The sequence below is a fragment of the Coenobita brevimanus genome, chromosome 65 (assembly GCF_032717465.1).
Source record: "Coenobita brevimanus isolate Jiangsu-jjx chromosome 65, ASM3271746v2, whole genome shotgun sequence".
Lineage (NCBI taxonomy): Eukaryota > Metazoa > Arthropoda > Malacostraca > Decapoda > Coenobitidae > Coenobita > Coenobita brevimanus.
Window position 1 is genome coordinate 9,549,695 of NC_137018.1, and position 17,642 is coordinate 9,567,336.

Here is a 17,642-nt window from a genome sequence, read left to right on the forward strand (position 1 = left end):
AGAACCTAACACATACCAATTCAGAAGAGAGAATGGTAGAAGATAAAAGAAAGGAGAGGCGTGGGAGCAAGAAAGTAATTCAGATAAGTGAAGGCATAGAGTACGGGAAGAATAAGACTTATTAACATGCATACACACGTTCTTCTATTTATTTATCTATCTATTAATCTACCTATATATTGTCAGACACCCTAATCCCGTAACGGGTGGCCACAAACAAATCGTCTCCACGTTGCACCGTCCTCTCCCATCTGACTGCTCTCCAACTCACACACACCTTCTCTTGTATATCTCTAACCAATCCCTCCGTCTCATCCTTGGTCTTCCCCTCCTCTCCCCCTCCATCTCACTGCCTGCTCCGTTCATGTTTGTGGAAAATAGGATTAGGGTGATATACTGTCTAGGCCCATCTACCTATTTGCTTATCTGTCTGTCTGTATGACTACAGTATCCATCCATCTATCTATCTATCTATCTGTAGACAGACAGACAGACAGACAGATAGATAGACAAATACATGTTGCATTATAGTACCAGTATGTATAAATTCTGGCAGCTTCGGTATATCATGACCCTGAGAGAAACTGCTGCGTGTTGTACATCAAGGACTCTCTATTTCGGGTGCAGAAGTACACCACAGTTCCAGCGGTTCTACCTAAACGCATTTATTTTTACACTTCTGCAAAGGGACAAGGTCTGGACGATTAAAATAAATATTCAATGAGTACACTGAGCTTCGACCCGCACGCTCCCCCCCCCCCATCTCAATCCTCCCCAGCACACACAAGCACCCCACCACCACCACCAGTCCCTCAGCCATACCAGTTCGACATATTGATCGCTAGACTGAAGTAAGACCGTCCTAGGGTTGGCTGAGCCATTTTTGAGAATTAAGGGCTTCAACGACACTTTCCCCAGAATGTTGTGGCTCGTACTGCAAGTTAAAATAAGACTCTATTACTGACTGCGAGGCGATTTTGTTCTGCTGATGATGTCCGTCTTGCAGCGAAGAAATTAACAGACATAATTTCAATCGTCTTCAGTACGGTAGAGCACTCCTAAGCTGAAGAAATAGTGCGTTGGCGGCAAGAATATAATAAGAAATGATGTTATCGTAGCGGAGGAGTTAAACGAATATCTTAGCTGTTATAATCGTGTTACATTAATTTTCACCATGCCTTGTACTAGGTTATCGCTTCCGTAAGAGTACCTCCAAGTTTTTTTCTTTTTTAAATCCCTTTGAATAATAGTTCTTCACTTCCATGTACTGTAGAGGTGTCATTCTTGCTTCTGAAGAATTCACGGTACTGTAAAATCAAGACACATATCTGTTTTCTGTTGTTCTCAAGCTTAAGTGGGAAAGAAAACACTTATACACCCAGAACACTATGTCGCCTGATATCCCTGTCTCTGGCTTTCAGTTCTTGGTAACAAAAAGATTGGGGCAAAGGAGACCTTGGCCAAATGTCCAGATATCGTCCAGTGAATCAAGTTGGGGATCTCTCGGTTGCGGGTTGAATATGCTGCCGGCTGTTGTTCTTTTCAGGTCGGGGATCAATACATGTCTCGAGCTACTACAGCCTTGACATTAAAAGTCGGATTCTTGATTGTAATAACGCTTGGTTGGAGGTCACGTCCCAGTTTTTCATAGACATAGGACCTTTGTGAGTCTGAGATATACGAGTAGTTAGCCTGCATGCCAAATTATAGAGCACATTCAGCAAACTGAAAGAGGGGCCAGACAAAATATACCGTTTATGTGTCTACTGTCTAACATTGCTTCTTGTGAGAGACGCCTCGGCCAAAGGGCTTCGAGCCATTTCTGTCCCTGCTTAGCAACAACCACCCTCCCCACGACACACTACCCTCCTTCAAATACTGCTACACTTTATCTCCCCACTTTGTTATAAGTTTCCGTCTGTTTCTCCCAATTTAAACTCTTATAATACAATTTATAAATGATCTTAGATACTAATAACTCGGCCTCCTTTTCTTCGTCTCGGTATCAGTAATGAGACTGTCATTACCTCTTCACCCAGTCCTGAACTCAAAAGCAACAATGAGAGTGTATCAGTGAGTGTGTATTTAATCTCATTATGCGGTGACTTCATCCTACTGTTTATTTCGGCTACCTCCAGACGATTCTCTCTCTCTCTCTCTCTCTCTCTCTCTCTCTCTCTCTCTCTCTCTCTCTCTCTCTCTCATACTGAAGGGGTTCATTAGATGACTAGTTAATCACTCCCTGGCTATGACTAATACTAACAATCTGGCTCTTAATATTTTGTTCCGTGTCCTTCTTGGTAATTAGGTTACCAAGGAAACGAGAATGATAAGTGAACTACCTGACTCAGGTCGCACTGAAGCTGGTAAATTGGGATCTAGCGAGTATTATCTCTTCAGTCAGATGATTCACCATCTATTTTATTTTTTGCTATTTCTCTAGGCGATTGTATTCAGCCAGGAGAAGACTTTTGAAAATAGAGAGGTAAGCCACAGCCTTCAATTGTCTACTCATTACTAGAGGATCTTTCTAAGATGAATGAAATCAGGTGGAGATAGTAGAATAAACAAAGAACAATGTCCTTGGATTGATGGCACTAAGGTGTGTTGGTGTTATTAGTTTATTCTTCGTAATATACCTTGAATTTTGCAGAACCATTTCCAGGAAAAGATATTTAATTCGTACGTTCACAGAAAATTATACAAACGTCCCCTAGTTTTTTTCTTGTCCCCCCCGAAAGGAGGATGGTGGAGTGCAGGAGGAGGGCAACTTCAGCCTCCAGTCCACTGGGTTCACGTTTCATTTGAATCTGCCACTACAGCTACCACTGTTACTACACAGTCATAGTCAGTATGATTGATATATGTGGATTAGCACGATGGCGTATATTTCATTTTGTTCTTTCAACCTGTTTACTTTTCTGTCCTTGTCCTTGACCCATAGAATACTTTTGTTAGTTATAACTTTCCCCACAACGAACAGCCACGAAAGGACCAGTAGCTCTGTTGCTGTTTGTTTTCCTGTGCAACCCTTTGCACGATTGTTAAGCTTTGTAGAGACTGTATACAGTGGCGATTCCATTAACCCATTCACAGTCCGATGTCTTGTCTTAAGCTGAAAAGCAGTGTTAAAGTAACAAGAAGAGAATAAATATGTCATACGACTGAAGATATTAAGGTACTGCACGCATTTTACGAGGTAGGGTGGTGTGTAGTATGCGGGGGAGTTAATGAGTACCAGAGAAAATTAAATATGACACAAGGTCTTTTTGAAGAGATCCAATAAATATATGTGGCGTTGGATGCCAGTCACATCTGAAAGAATGTGTGTGTAATTCACCGGGTCGGTCAGGATCACTTGATGGTCGTGATGGTCAGCTTTTACCCTCCCGGAAGGGAGCTGAGGGCAAGGCTGTGACCTTCACACACGCACACACCCGTCCCCTTGCTCAAGGGGGACAGTAACCACCCACTTCGTCAGTGAAACTTTTCGCAACCTGAGCGAGGCGCGAACTCCCGTCCACCAGTTGGCAAGCGGGAACGTTACCACTGCACCACTGTGTGTGTGTGTGTGTGTGTGTGTAAAATGTGCGTATGCAAATATGTTTATGTATGCATGTGCGTGATTATGTGTACAGTCACGCGTACTAATTTCTGCTCAGGGGTTACCCCTTCCTTCCCCCCTCTACCCTGGACAGAGGGAAGGGGGGAATCGCGAACAAGTCTACCCCGCCTTCTGCCCACAACTCCCCCACCATCCACCTCCAGCTGCCAGTTACTGATTAGACGCAAATTTTCTCATGTCCTGTAAACATGACTAAACTGTCGTCGCACACGCTTTCAACGGCCAAGATTTGGACTATATTTTTAGAATAAATTATTACCGTATTGAACTGCATTCTAAAATTAAAAATATTCACCATCATTGTAAACCAGTGTCGTCCGCTGCACAATTCTGGGTTCCAGTGCTTACCTTTTCTCTTCTCCCACCTGTCTCTCTCTCTCTGAATTTACTTTTCCCACTCACTCTTTCTTTTTAAATTTATACAACTTTCTCTTTGCTTCTCTCCCCCTCTCCCCCTTCTCTCTCGTTCTTTGTCTTAAGTCTTCCCCATCTCTTACCCCTCCCCTCCCCCCACCTTAGGCCTGATCAGCAGTCAGTTATACCGTCACCGCTCCTTCGTATATCGTGTGCAGGCAACATTTATCACACACACTTAGGTCAGATGTATGGAAAGCTATTTTATATATATATATATATATATATATATATATATATATATATATATATATATATATATATATATATATATATAATTGTATTTCTCGTTATGTGCCAAGTTCTAATAGAGAAAACCAGACCAATATACATATTTTTTATTAGAGTGACCGTACCACTTCACATAGCTGGGTAGCTGGGCTTATAAACTGCACACACACACACACACACACACACACACACACACGACTTAAATTTTGCACTGACAGCATGGCGACTACAATATAGTCATTCTAACAACTGGATCTGCTGGCTCCAAACCTTCCCTGTCCCAGTCAAACTCCTCATTCAATAACCGGTTATTGAATGAGGAGTTTGACTGGGACAGGGAAGGTTTGGAGCCAGCAGATCCAGTTGTTAGAATGACTATATTGTAGTCGCCATGCTGTCAGTGCAAAATTTAAGTCGTGTGTGTGTGTGTGTGTGTGTGTGTGTGTGCAGTTTATAAGCCCAGCTACCCAGCTATGTGAAGTGGTACGGTCACTCTAATAAAAATTACGAATATTGGTCTGGTGTTCTCTATTTGAACTTGGCACATAATGAGAAATACAATTATATATATATATATATATATATATATATATATATATATATATATATATATATATATATATATATATATATATATAAATAGCTTTCCATACATCTGACCTAAGTGTGTGTGATAAATGTTGCCTGCACACGATATACGAAGGAGCGGTGACGGTATAACTGACTGTTAATCAGGCCTAAAGTGGGGGGAGGGGAGGGTAGGGGTGAGAGGCGGGGAAGACTTAAGACAAAGAACGAGAGAGAAGGGGGAGAGGGGGAGAGAAACAAAGAGAAAGTTATATAAATTTAAAAAGAGTGAGTGGGAAGTAAACTCAGAGAGAGAGAGAGAGAGAGAGAGAGAGACAGGTGGGAGAAGAGAAAAGGTAAGCACTGGAACCCAGAATTGTGCAGCGGACGACACTGGTTTACAATGATGGTGAATATTTTTAATTTGAGAATGCAGTTCAACACGGTAATAATTTATTCTAAAAATATAGTCCAAATCTTGGCCGTTGAAAGCGTGTGCGACGACAGTTTAGTCATGTTTACAGGACATGAGAAAATTTGCGTCTAATCAGTAACTGGCAGCTGGAGGTGGATGGTGGGGGAGTTGTGGGCAGAAGGCGGGGTAGACTTGTTCGCGATTCCCCCCTTCCCTCTGTCCAGGGTAGAGGGGGGAAGGAAGGGGTAACCCCTGAGCAGAAATTAGTACGCGTGACTGTACATGTGTCTGTCCTCACCATGTACGCCACACTTTGCATCCTTGCGCCTGGTGTGGATAACGTGCAGTCCGTCGGGTGTGAGGTCATCCGTCGGGTCTGCCTGTCGTTTCCGTCGGGTGCGGTTGAAGGGACGAACCAGGTGACTCTCGTTGCCCGATACGATCACTCCAGTCTGTCGGGGAACCATTTTTGATATGTGTAGTTGGATTTTTTTTTTTTCATGAAGGTCTAAGGGTTGAGTTAGCAAAGTTTAGGCTGTTAGAATAATGATAGGATGGGCTGTTAGATTAGGTTACATTAGTTAGACTGTTAGATTATATTACTTTATTTTAGTTTCTTCATTTTTTTTTTTATCATGTGTCTGATTCTGATTATTGGATTAAAAGTCCGTTCCCTTACGCCCAATAGTCCTTCTTTGTGCCACACACCTAGGCATGTTTTGGTTAGGTAGGTTAAGTTAAGCTGTATGATGCTAGACTCTTATTGCAGAGTCAGTTAGACAGATTAGAGTTAGACTGTTTGGGTTAGGCTAGACAGGATTAAATAAGTGTGTGTGTGTGTGTGTGTGTGTGTGTGTGTGTGTGTGTGTGTGTGTGTGTGAGAGAGAGAGAGAGAGAGAGAGAGAGAGAGAGAGAGAGAGAGAGAGAGAGAGAGAGAGAGAGAGAGACAGACAGACAGACAGACAGAAATTTTCCTAGAAAAACTGAAAAAAGCACCGGGTGTCAAATGGCTTACAGTTCAGAATCATGTCAGTCATACACCTAATCTTACTGTCATCATCATCATCATCATCATCTTTCCAACCATTACAGGGGAGGTAGGGGGTTCAAAATTAGGAGCAGGAAAGTTAAAAAAAATACGAGAATTATCAACAAAGTGTCAATGAAATAAGCTGTACATAAATCCTTTCATTTGCCATTCATTCGTTCTAACGTTCGTTTCCATGTGGTTTATTTATCTATTTATTTGCTTTTTTGTCTGCTGTTAGTAAGGGGTAATATTTCTCACATATTAAACACACACACACACACACACACACATATACATACATACATACATTTTTTAAGCAGCCACACAGTCCAGGATTGGTGCACGCAGATGGACACGGAGTAATAAATGCAATATTCAGTGCACTTTCAAGGCAAGTACAGTACCAGGAATCATACCTTGTAGAATGAATCGCGTGTTGCTAGTGAAGCCAAACATTACTGCATTACCTATACAAGTGCATAGTGGTGTTGCCCATGCACTCGGTTTTGGCAGCACCTCAGCTGTGATTCAAGGTTGTTTGTGCTATGATAATGTATTTCTAAATTTTATTTTATATATTTAGTACACAAGGGAGGTGTTGAATGTGACTGATTGACGATAAATAGGCTGAATCATTGTATCATATACAATGTAGTTGTGACTCCCTGCTTACGTGAAGCTGACCTTGAGAGTTCAGTGAGCTCATGGATATTGATTGGGAAGGGAAGTAGCCATTCAGCTCAACCCACGCCCTTACTTTGGCTCACCCCGCTCCCCACCCTGCCTTCCCCATCCCCACATAATACCCTGGTGGTATGGATTTTACATGTCTTGCATGCTGTGTCTACTGAACCACGTCTTGGTTTGTTTGGTTGCCATGGAGCTGGTAGTTGTAAGGAACTATTCCCTTTAGCTTAGGATGTTTTTTGTACTCTGTTCACCTTAACGTGGCCCAGATTTTCGTCTTTTTGCAGCATATTTCACGCAGTTCAGTTGCGTGAAAAAGACAATGCTACTGCTCTACATCCTTTCCATAGCACGTCTTTATGACTAGCATCATAATCTAACGTTAATCTCTTGTTACATCTCAGCATTCAAAATGGAGAGATGACAATTTTAGGCCAAACTAGAGTAAAGAAGAGTGTAGTACCTCTTCCTTAACGACTAATTTTGCGTATTGCACTTTATAGTCATCTTTTATTACCTATACATATCCTTTTCGTATTGGCCTTGATGACATAAATAAGATACGAAGATGTCCAAGCACCAGAAACAGAAGTAAACTGGTAAGAGATGGGTGCTCGGAAGTCTATATAGCCATTTAGTACATGTACACACAAAAAAAAATATATATATATTCGTTACCCCTGTGGTGTGATACAATATGACTTAAGGACCAAGGGTTCTGAACTACTACCAGTGCCAAATGAACACAGTTTCACTTTTACAAATCAATTCAGAGCTCATCGCACCTAGAGGTAACGATAATTTTTTTAGTGGGTGTACGTACTCTAGTCCCGGTGGGTTACGAAGCTCTTTCCTGACCCCTTCAGAACGATGATTTATGATATTCTTACCGTCTCCAGGCAATATTATCTTAACTGGGAGAGATATTTTGATCCGAGAATGTTAGCTAAAACCTTCACTTGTTCCTTCACTACCACGACACTCTCCTCAGCTGAGCAAAACGTGTGGTAGTAATGAGAAAAAAGACGTCACCATATCGAAGAAATTTAGCCAGTTTATTTCTGCGTTTGGCGAGTCAAAATCACATGTATGTTTTTAATGTAAATTATACCGACAGACAGACAAATAGATAGGTAGATAGATAGTTAAATGGATGGATGGATGGATGAACAGATAGATCGATAGATAGATGGATGGATGGATGGATGGATAGATGGATAGATAGATGGATGGATGGATGGATAGATCGATAGATAGATGGATGGATGGATGGATGAATGAATGGAAGGAAGGATAGATGGATGGATGGATAGAGATAGATAGATAGATAGATAGACAGACAGATAAATAGACAGACATACAGACATAGATAGCTAGATAGACAGAGAGACAGGCAGATAAATGGATGGATGGATATAAACACATAAGAACATGAAGAAGTAGTATGTAAACATCATCAGCTCAGAAAAGGTGCCAGGGATATTCGTTGATCCTCTCATGGTCAGTACAGTTCTCTTTTTATTTATTCCAGTTAGCTCCAGATGATTATATTCAGCTGAGTGAATCATAGGAGTCTGAAAGTGTTAGATTCTTTTTACTGTAACCTGACCTAAAATTGTCATCTATTCATCTTGAATGCTCGGTTGTAACAATAGATTAACTCTAAATTATTAGGCTAGTCAAGAAGTAGTGCTATAGAAAGGACAAGTGCTCGTGGGCCCTTCGGGCCCCTCGCACTTGTTCCTGCGGAGGGCTTTCGCGCAGCTATAATATATTTTAGTTATAGCTATAGACAAAAAAAATCTACGGAGAACCTTTGCCAGGCGCCGAGAGCTGCGTTTTTTGGTCAAAATGTGATCGCTCATTAAATATAGTAAAAGTTTTTCAATCGTGATGGGACCAAGTTTTTTCACATCAGCGAATTTTTTGCGATTTTTATGCCAATTTTGGTGCGATTTGAATGTGTATTTTCGGCTGCCCAAAACACACACACACACACACACACATGGCTAGTGCTATAGTATATTAGCTACAGAGACGTTGTATTGTGGTTTTATGCCGTTGAACTACATGAAATGAGCAGCAAAAAGACTAAAATCTGGGCCAAGTTAAGGTGAAGGGAGTATAGAACTGGACTCGTGTTTTACTGTCCTTACATGATGGCTCCGCACTGTTGTTTTGTTTGTTTAGTTGTCATGGACGTACATACTCGGCTGTATACCCGTTTGCTTTAGGACGCTTCGTGACTCTCTACCTCGGCGATTTGTTTTGCTTATTATCATTATGTATGTTATAAATGTAAACTCTGACGATAGTGGAAAGACACAAATGACGTACAGAGAATATTAAGGAGTAATATAAATAAATAGCCAAGGAAGAAGTGATACGAGTCTATTGTGCCAACGAAAACAGTCCATTATTTGCCGTATTCTCGTCAGTAAAGCTGGTTCCCCAGCACCCCTCCCTTGTCAGTGGGTTTATACTGTATATATGGCAATTTAATATTCTTGCTTTTTTTTTATGCAAGATATGTCCACACTGAAATTATACGAAAGGCAGTTAAGATGATATTAAGATTAAATTTTGGCAGTTAATTTATGTATACAAGATATTCTCGAACGCTGTTTATGTAATCTATGTTCATGCTGAATTTGTACGAAAGGTACACAAGATAGTGCTACGGTTAAATCGTTAAAATAAACCTCTAGTAAAGAGGTGATTGAAAGTCTCATTAAAAATACGACGCCCCACTCTGTTAGTTTTAAGGCATCTCAGCTAAAATAATACCCGACATGATAGGCTTTACTGGCGAGGTATGGGGCTCACTACAGATAGCAAATATATAATGTTCATATTGCTGGTTCGCTCACTAGCCAACATACCACGGTGACTGTGGGGGCGGAAACCAAGAAGTGAACAGCTTCATGGATTAGCATTCTAAGTCTGATAACATTTTTTTTTACTACTTTCAGACGCTTATACTTAGTTTAGGAATTACTTTTTGAACAGGAGGGGTTAAATCACCCATAATTAATCTTTCCAATAGGAGAGTTTTTTTTTTTTTTTTTTTTGAGGTAGTAAAAACTAAACAAATACTTCCCCGGGCTGAAGAAATGAACAGAAAGCAACGATTGAGGAAGTGCCCAAAAACGAGGCAGGACAGTGTAATATTAGCAGAACAATGTAATATTGCCCGGCTGTCACCATTATTGTCAAAGGTTACACAACCGATGAATTTATGTCAGCTCCAATTTACGTAAGTTCGCCCACTGGTGTTTGTCTTGCAAATGTTTCCCCCCCCCCCAAGCTCTTAGTTCCATCGATATTCTCTCTCTCTCTCTCTCTCTATTATATATATATATATATATATATATATATATATATATATATATATATATATATGATGCTTCTACGTATTTCATAAGCCTCACTCAGTTCAGTTCTCTCACGTAACCACTTTCGTCCCCTTCATCAGTCTCATTTGTCATCCACGCTCTTCAATCTTTCTTCTTTCCCCCATTTCCACGATTCATCCCTGTGTCATAAGGACGTGAGAGAAGCCTACTGCCTGACTACCAAGGTCAGTCCAGAGAGCCACACACACACACAAAGCCTAGTTGGGCCACGCCACACCACAGATCAATACACCTGCCTCGATTAACTGTCGCTATGAGGATCCGCTGCTGCCTGCTTGGTTACGTGACGATATTACATGAAGGCACAGGGATATGATTTTGTGTTTAGTATTCATATCGTGGAAGCTGGTAGAGGCAAGGTAAAGATACGGAAGTTTATAGGGTGAGGGATATGATATGACAGAGTCATGCTGGGATTTGAAGCTGAACGGAATGTTGTGGAAAATATTGCAGGGGTACCGTAGCATGATTCTGGGCAAGTGTGGTAAACCGTGGAAGCTACGAGACGATGATTAAAGGAACGGATGGGTAATGTTGTGAGGAAGAGAAGAATACTAAGAGGCGAGGTAGGTCACATGGAGATTCTCTGGAGGCAAAGCATAATTATATTGAACTATAGATTGTTTTCATCTGACAAATATCCGTAACGCTTTTCAGCTCAGTTGATGGCCAGGTAGAGTCTGCTTGGAGGATAAACTTATCTAATAACCAAGAAGACTCATTGCTACTTCATAACCATGACATTGAACTTCACGCAATCACATCTCAATATTCAGGTTGTGGGAGAAACTAAGTTCCATCAGATGAAAACAAACAGACTGTAGTGTTGCAAGCAGAAGAAGCTAGAGGAGGAGAGGTAAAGGCGTAGAAGTGCATAGGATGATGGGAATTTTCATTCATTCATTGCCAGACGCCATGTATCCCAATCGGGGTGGCCAAGGGCTTAGAGTTAATTGTTTTACAGGGAGGGGCACTAATCCTCCACCAACCCCACTTGACACGTAGGGATGCCAACAGCATCTGGTGTTCCCAGGCGGCCACCCATCCAAGTACTAACCAGACCCAACGTTGCTTGGATGGGTGACCGCCTGGGAACACCAGATGCTGTTGGCATCCCTACGTCTCAAGTGGGGTTGGTGGAGGATTAGTGCCCCTCCCTGTAAAACAATTAACTCTAAGCCCTTGGCCACCCCGATTGGGGCATGATGTGACAAAATAATGCAGAGAGTCGAAGCTGGGCGGCTAACGTTTAAATTTATTGCAGGGATACCGAACTACGATTTTGAGCTAAGTGTGACATAGAAGCTAGAAAACAGATGAGGGAATGGAAGGGGTGGTATATGGGAATCGATACCAGAAAGTATGGAACGGGGCGATCAGAAGCGAGGCAGTAGACTGTTGAAGATTTTTGAGGGGTGAGCTGGACTATTACAGTGACAAGCTGTAGAAGATGGAGGGGAAATAACTGCAAAGGAGATGGAATGAAAGGATTCTGTGCCGGACGATAGGATATTGCATTTTATTATTAGTATTATTATTTGGGGGGCGCTGTGTGTGTGTGTATGCTTGTGTGTGCCTCTGTGTTGCTATGAATGAATCCGTGTGTGTGTGTGTGTGTGTGTGTGTGTGTGTGTGTGTGTGTGTGTGTGTGTGTGTGTAAGTAGTTTGCTTATGCTGACTGGATAATAAGCCAAAATCTATATGTACATTTTCAAAAGTTATTCATAAACATAAACGAAGGCATAACCACGAAGCTGGGAAAAGGAATTAGGTGATTATTTCACCATATGTTGAAGACTGTCATATATTCAACTTAGTTTATGATGAACACTTCATATTACCGTTCCCTTGTCACATCATTATGTGTATTGACCTGGTTATGGTGATGAAAAGGGACACCTTCAGGAGGTGGCACTGGTATGACCGGACGGATGTTTTGCCTGGTTATACAAGCGTCCCTCCCATTTTCCGAAAGCAGGATAGTTGACTGCATTAGAACGGTAACTTATGCCAGCAGACCACCGGGTTTGCGGTTCAGATGAGTGTGGGGAAACAGTAACAACAGCAACAACCTGTACATATTCCCGGTGGGGGAAAAAAAAAAATTAGCTTGAAGTCCTGGGTCTCCGAGGTTACCCCAAATCCAGAACGTGGGTCGCAGTCAAAAAAGGTTAAGAAATACTGCCAACAGGTGTGCAAAATGCTGTAACAAGATTCTTATTTCTTTATATGAAATGCAGAAAACTTTAAAAAATACGAAAAAAAAATCCTGAACCGTAAGGCAGTAAAGGTTAAAGTAGTGTAAATTCATTATCTGCGTAGGGTTGAGCAGTGTCGGGGGGTTATCACCACTGTCCCTGCAAAATCATAACTCTTTCTCTCTCTCAATCTATCTATCTTTTTTTTATACTCTCCCCCCCCCCCTCGTTTATCAAGGCTATAGGTTAAGATGTTTTCTAAGGATATATGATTCAGCTCTGTAGTTCTCTCTCTCTCTCTCTCTCTCTCTCTCTCTCTCTCTCTCTCTCTCTTGTTTATCGAAGAAATAGGTTATGGATGTTTACCAAGGATATTTATTGAGATCCTTTCAGTACGATGACGTATTCTTCACATCAACCACTCCACGATAAGACGATTATATTCAGATGAGAGGGATGTCTTGTAATCTACGGGCTAAAGACAGCTACGCTCTAACATTTCCAGCACGCAAAATATCTCCTAAACTGCATGATATCGTCTGTGGTATATGAAAATGAAGACGCTACATGACTGAAAGGGTTAAGAACACACCGAGCAAAATTAATCGCTTAGGAAGAAGAGCAACGAAGTCTCTCCTGTGCGTTCGTGCTTACAAATTTATGAATATTCTGGGGTCAGTACTCACAAAGCCATGTCCATCACAGTTAGCCAGAGCGGCCATGGTGTCAGGCTTGTTTTTGGCGGTGCCGTAGTAGAGGCACGATGGCCGACCCAGACCACGGTGCTCCTCCATGCCGTCCTTGCCGTCCACCACAAACACGAAGTTTGGGGACACCAGGTCGTAATTGGGGCGCAGCTCAAACTCCACCTCCTGGCCTTGGTCCTCCACGGTGACGTCCAGGAAGCCAGGGTCTACGGTGAGGGAGGGAGTGGCTCGTTTCTCACGGCTCCTGCTTCTGATGTTGACTATGGAGTGGGACGCCGCTGCACGGGCGTATAGACAGTCATAATGCACAAATTACCGTATACGCTGAGAAAGACAAGTTACTAAGATATGTAAAACTAAACTATGAATCATAAAAATAATAATATTACATTCGCCAGTTAGATTTTAGTTCAGTGAAGTGTGTATTTTTTTTTTTTTTTAATCTTAAGCCTGTACCCTGCTGTTGTGAAAATATGAAAAGATAAGATCCAACTACGTCTACTGTAGCAACGAAACTACGGACCATAGGATACACCAACCTTCTTGGTCGCCGAGGAGGAAGTACAGGTCTTCTCTCGTTAGCACAGCCGCTACGTCTGGAGTCTGTAGTGGAAAGAGATAGTTTCGTGATTCAGCAAGTGTTCAGCAAGGAAGTCCTCAGTTAAAAGAACATGAAGGATGTTATATATCGAGGATCTGAACCAATTTCTTGGACAAACAAGTACATGTAACTGTAGAAATCGTTTGGGTTTCGTATTATTAAAAATTCACTCTTCTGTGACTGTGAAGTGTTTTCTGACTCAATGATTGAAGATAGCGGTAGCACCGATATAACCATGTGGCTCCACTGCATAGTTATATAAACGTCCCTCAGCTCCCTTCCTATTCCCTGAAAGGAAGATGATGGACAGCGGAAGGAAGGTAGATTCAGCATGCAGTTCACTGGGTTCGCATTTCAGATTATGCTGAGGATACGACGACTTCCAATAAAAGTGAAGATAAATGTACAGTATAAACAAGTTGCTTCCTTCACGTATTATAACCGCATTCTAGGGCCAGAATTCTCGTCGGTAAGGAAACTCCTTAACACCTTTTCCTAAGCGAATTTGTTTATTACACCTTTCTGTCCCATTTTGTGTTATATAAATCCTCCCAATATCGTCATACTCTGCATAAATAATGTAAAAAGGGATATTAACGAGCCATTTCCAAAAGTAAATAACTAAGGAATGCTAGGGAGCCTCATTAACCGACGGGAATACGGGCCTAGGTGGCATCAGAGGATTCATAGTACCTCTTCGCTACTTTATGTTGCGTGTCACATTTTAACATTTCTCTTCGTGTTATTTATATCGCTATGATGTCGAAATAGTTTGTTTCGGTAACTTACAAGAGAATACTAAGTTGTAATGTGCAGAATACATTGCCAAAGAAGGGGATTTACAAAATCTAGAGATTTGTGAATTCGGCCCAGGCCACCGTGCGGTAACAACTCTACTTCATTTCAGAGCTCTTTAGTTCAGTCTATTCTCACCTCCTGCAGAGTGTATGTATCTTGTAATAACAGACTTGTACAAAGAGAGAGACCTCAAAGTCAACGATCCTTTCTTCACAGCGATGGTGGACAGGTTAATATATCTACTTACTAAAAATCTTTATTGTTAAGATATAAATATATAGCATAAGAGTTGTTTTCATTGTGTCCGTATAATACATCTCTCCTCCTCCTCCTCCTCATCATCATCATCATCATCATCTGTTTTTCCAATCTAAAGATGAGGTGAGGATGGGTCCAGGAATATGGTACATAAGTGGGAAAACAATCGACAGTATGCCTAGTGAAACGGGCCACATAGCCATTCACACATCAGTCAGATCCGCGGAATCCTGTCTCAACCTTATAAGCCTTGCCATCTGCACTCATATATTTCTTTTTTTGCTTTCTTAATAGCTGCGCTTCACACACAACTACAGAATAGTCATATCCCTGACATTCACTTACGAAACCTTTTCACCTTGGCTTACCACTCCTCCCGTCTGCAAACTCGTATATATAAATCTTGTTCATTGCAGTCGTCATTCGTTTTCTCCGCATGCCCATTCTATCTAATCATCCTCTCTCCACACCTCTCGCGAATCACATTGTTTCTTATCCTCTGCATTCTACGCATTCTACGCGTATTTCAAAGCAGTCACATTTCTTATCCTTTGTTTTTCACACTTAGTCGTACCAGTGTCTCACACCCATGTTTTTATGTAGGAGCTAACACATCTTCATGCAGCCTTTTTTCAGCCCTGCTTCTTCGTATCAGAGACTTTTTAGTACCAGACAGTTTTCTTGCCTAAACCACTCTACTCTTTCTTTATACGTTTACCTCTTGTTTTTTATTACTTCGCCGAAATACTTAATCCCATTCACCATTTTAGTTTTTTTTTCCACTTACCAGCACGTCACACTGACGGTCACGGTCTCTTTCAGCAACCACCACCTACGCTTATCGATCTGCCTTCAAACCACGCCGTTAACAAACATTCACAAAACACTGAACCAGTCTCCAAAGCTCTTGTTCACTAAGTATCAGTTACAGTACATACAAGACGATATTGATGAGTAATGTGGAAAATAAGCAGCTAAGGAAGAAGTGTCACGAAATCTCCAAAGACACTTAGAATACGACCCCATGTGTGACTTACGGCTTACCTGTGATCCATGTGAATGTGCCACCAGCAGGACCGAACACAGCACCACCACAGCAACCTCGCCACCCCGCCTACCCCGCACCCAACACATGCCGATCTTGCCTTACCTTTCCTCACTCATCACAATAACCTGGCTAAAATAAAGAATACACAGATAAAATATGCACAGATAGTATACATACCGGTATATAAAATATTCACAAAAAAATATACATACTGTAGTTAAATATACACACAATAATAAAAGACACGAATTAATTGATAAATTTACGAGATTCCTGTCAAACTAACCTATGACAAAATTTCTATAATCACACTGGAATGCTTATAATATCTCAAACATTAAGTTAAACAACAGATGGGTGGGTAAGTAAATATACAATTACGTGCCAAACTAAGCTACCATTGGTCACCACACTCACTGTTTACCACACTATCGCTGTTCACCACACTATTACAGTTCACCATACTATCACTCTTCACCACACTATTGGCCATCACACCAACAATGGTCACCACACTATCACTGGTCACCACAATCACTGTTACCAGACCGCCATTGTTCACTACACAATCACTATTCACCATACAACCACTGGTCAACGCAACCCCAATGTCTTTGCTAATCTTACCTCCGCATTTCGGGTAGCCTCTCAACTAGACGCTCTTTTAAAAAAGACACGGGGGCTACGATCAATACCCAGCCGTAAGTATGATTTTGTTTTGGAGGAGGGACTAGGAATGGAGACTGCAGAATATGTTCATGACTTGTTCTTCCTGAAAAAAAAAAAAAAAAAATCTTATACGGGAGAGGGCTCTGATGGTAAAGTTGTCGTTGAATCTCATCCCTGATTGTTTACCTTACACTGCAGTATTTATATATATCATTCCCATCCACCATAACTACACTGGGTTTAAGCTAGGCGCAAAATTAGCACCTTTCCATCTATATTGTACCAATAGATTAACACCGCTGTATTAAGCCAGTCAGGATGAAGTTCTACGGAAAGGTTGTTGAAATGCAGCATCGTTTTATTCTACTACAGAGCGACGGGAAATCAACTGCTAAACAACGAAAATCTCCGCCTGCTTAAAATGAATGATCTATACACCACAGTAACCCATAACATCACCACAGGGCATCACAGCACCCGGTATGACATTACCACCAAGGCTCCTTATATCACATCAACCTCGTCTTTCAGAACCACCCTGCCAAAATTCAGTTCATCGTCATAATTCACCAGACCACAACACAACACACTACAGTTGTTGTTCACCATTATGTAAATGACAACGTCTCGTAAGCTGCCCCCCCCAAAAAAAAAAAAAAAAAAAATCTGAGGGTAGTAAGATTGATATATTCAAATTTCCTCACGTTCTGACAAGAGTTATTTTAGGCAGCTTTTAATCATAGGAGAGGAAAACGCACGCCTGAGCCAAACAGAATAGTTCGATGTTAAAAAATAAAATGGCTGAGACTTCTCAAGTACTGGAAGGTTTCTTGACGCCATCATTGTTTATCATGTCATTATAATACCACAGTCACAGTTTACCACACACCACCACACTACTGCACACCACTACATTGCACCACACCTCCACGCTAGCACCACCAGTCACCACACCAGGCCGTGGCTGTTCTCTCTCGT

The 17,642-nt window shown here is 41.5% G+C and overlaps 1 protein-coding gene across 1 annotated transcript in view; it reads right to left on the reverse strand.

Moving 5' to 3' along the window:
- Positions 1-17,642, reverse strand: part of LOC145404824 (A disintegrin and metalloproteinase with thrombospondin motifs adt-2-like) — a 32,239-nt gene extending 14,597 nt beyond the window's left edge. The window contains exons 1-5 of the mRNA XM_080276322.1: positions 17,614-17,642; positions 15,992-16,124; positions 13,830-13,893; positions 13,270-13,568; positions 5,551-5,704 (exon numbers count right to left, since the gene is read on the reverse strand). Coding sequence (XP_080132448.1) covers positions 5,551-5,704; positions 13,270-13,568; positions 13,830-13,893; positions 15,992-16,081 — 607 coding nt within the window. The 5' untranslated portion in view covers positions 16,082-16,124; positions 17,614-17,642. The remainder of the gene's footprint in view (positions 1-5,550; positions 5,705-13,269; positions 13,569-13,829; positions 13,894-15,991; positions 16,125-17,613) is intronic.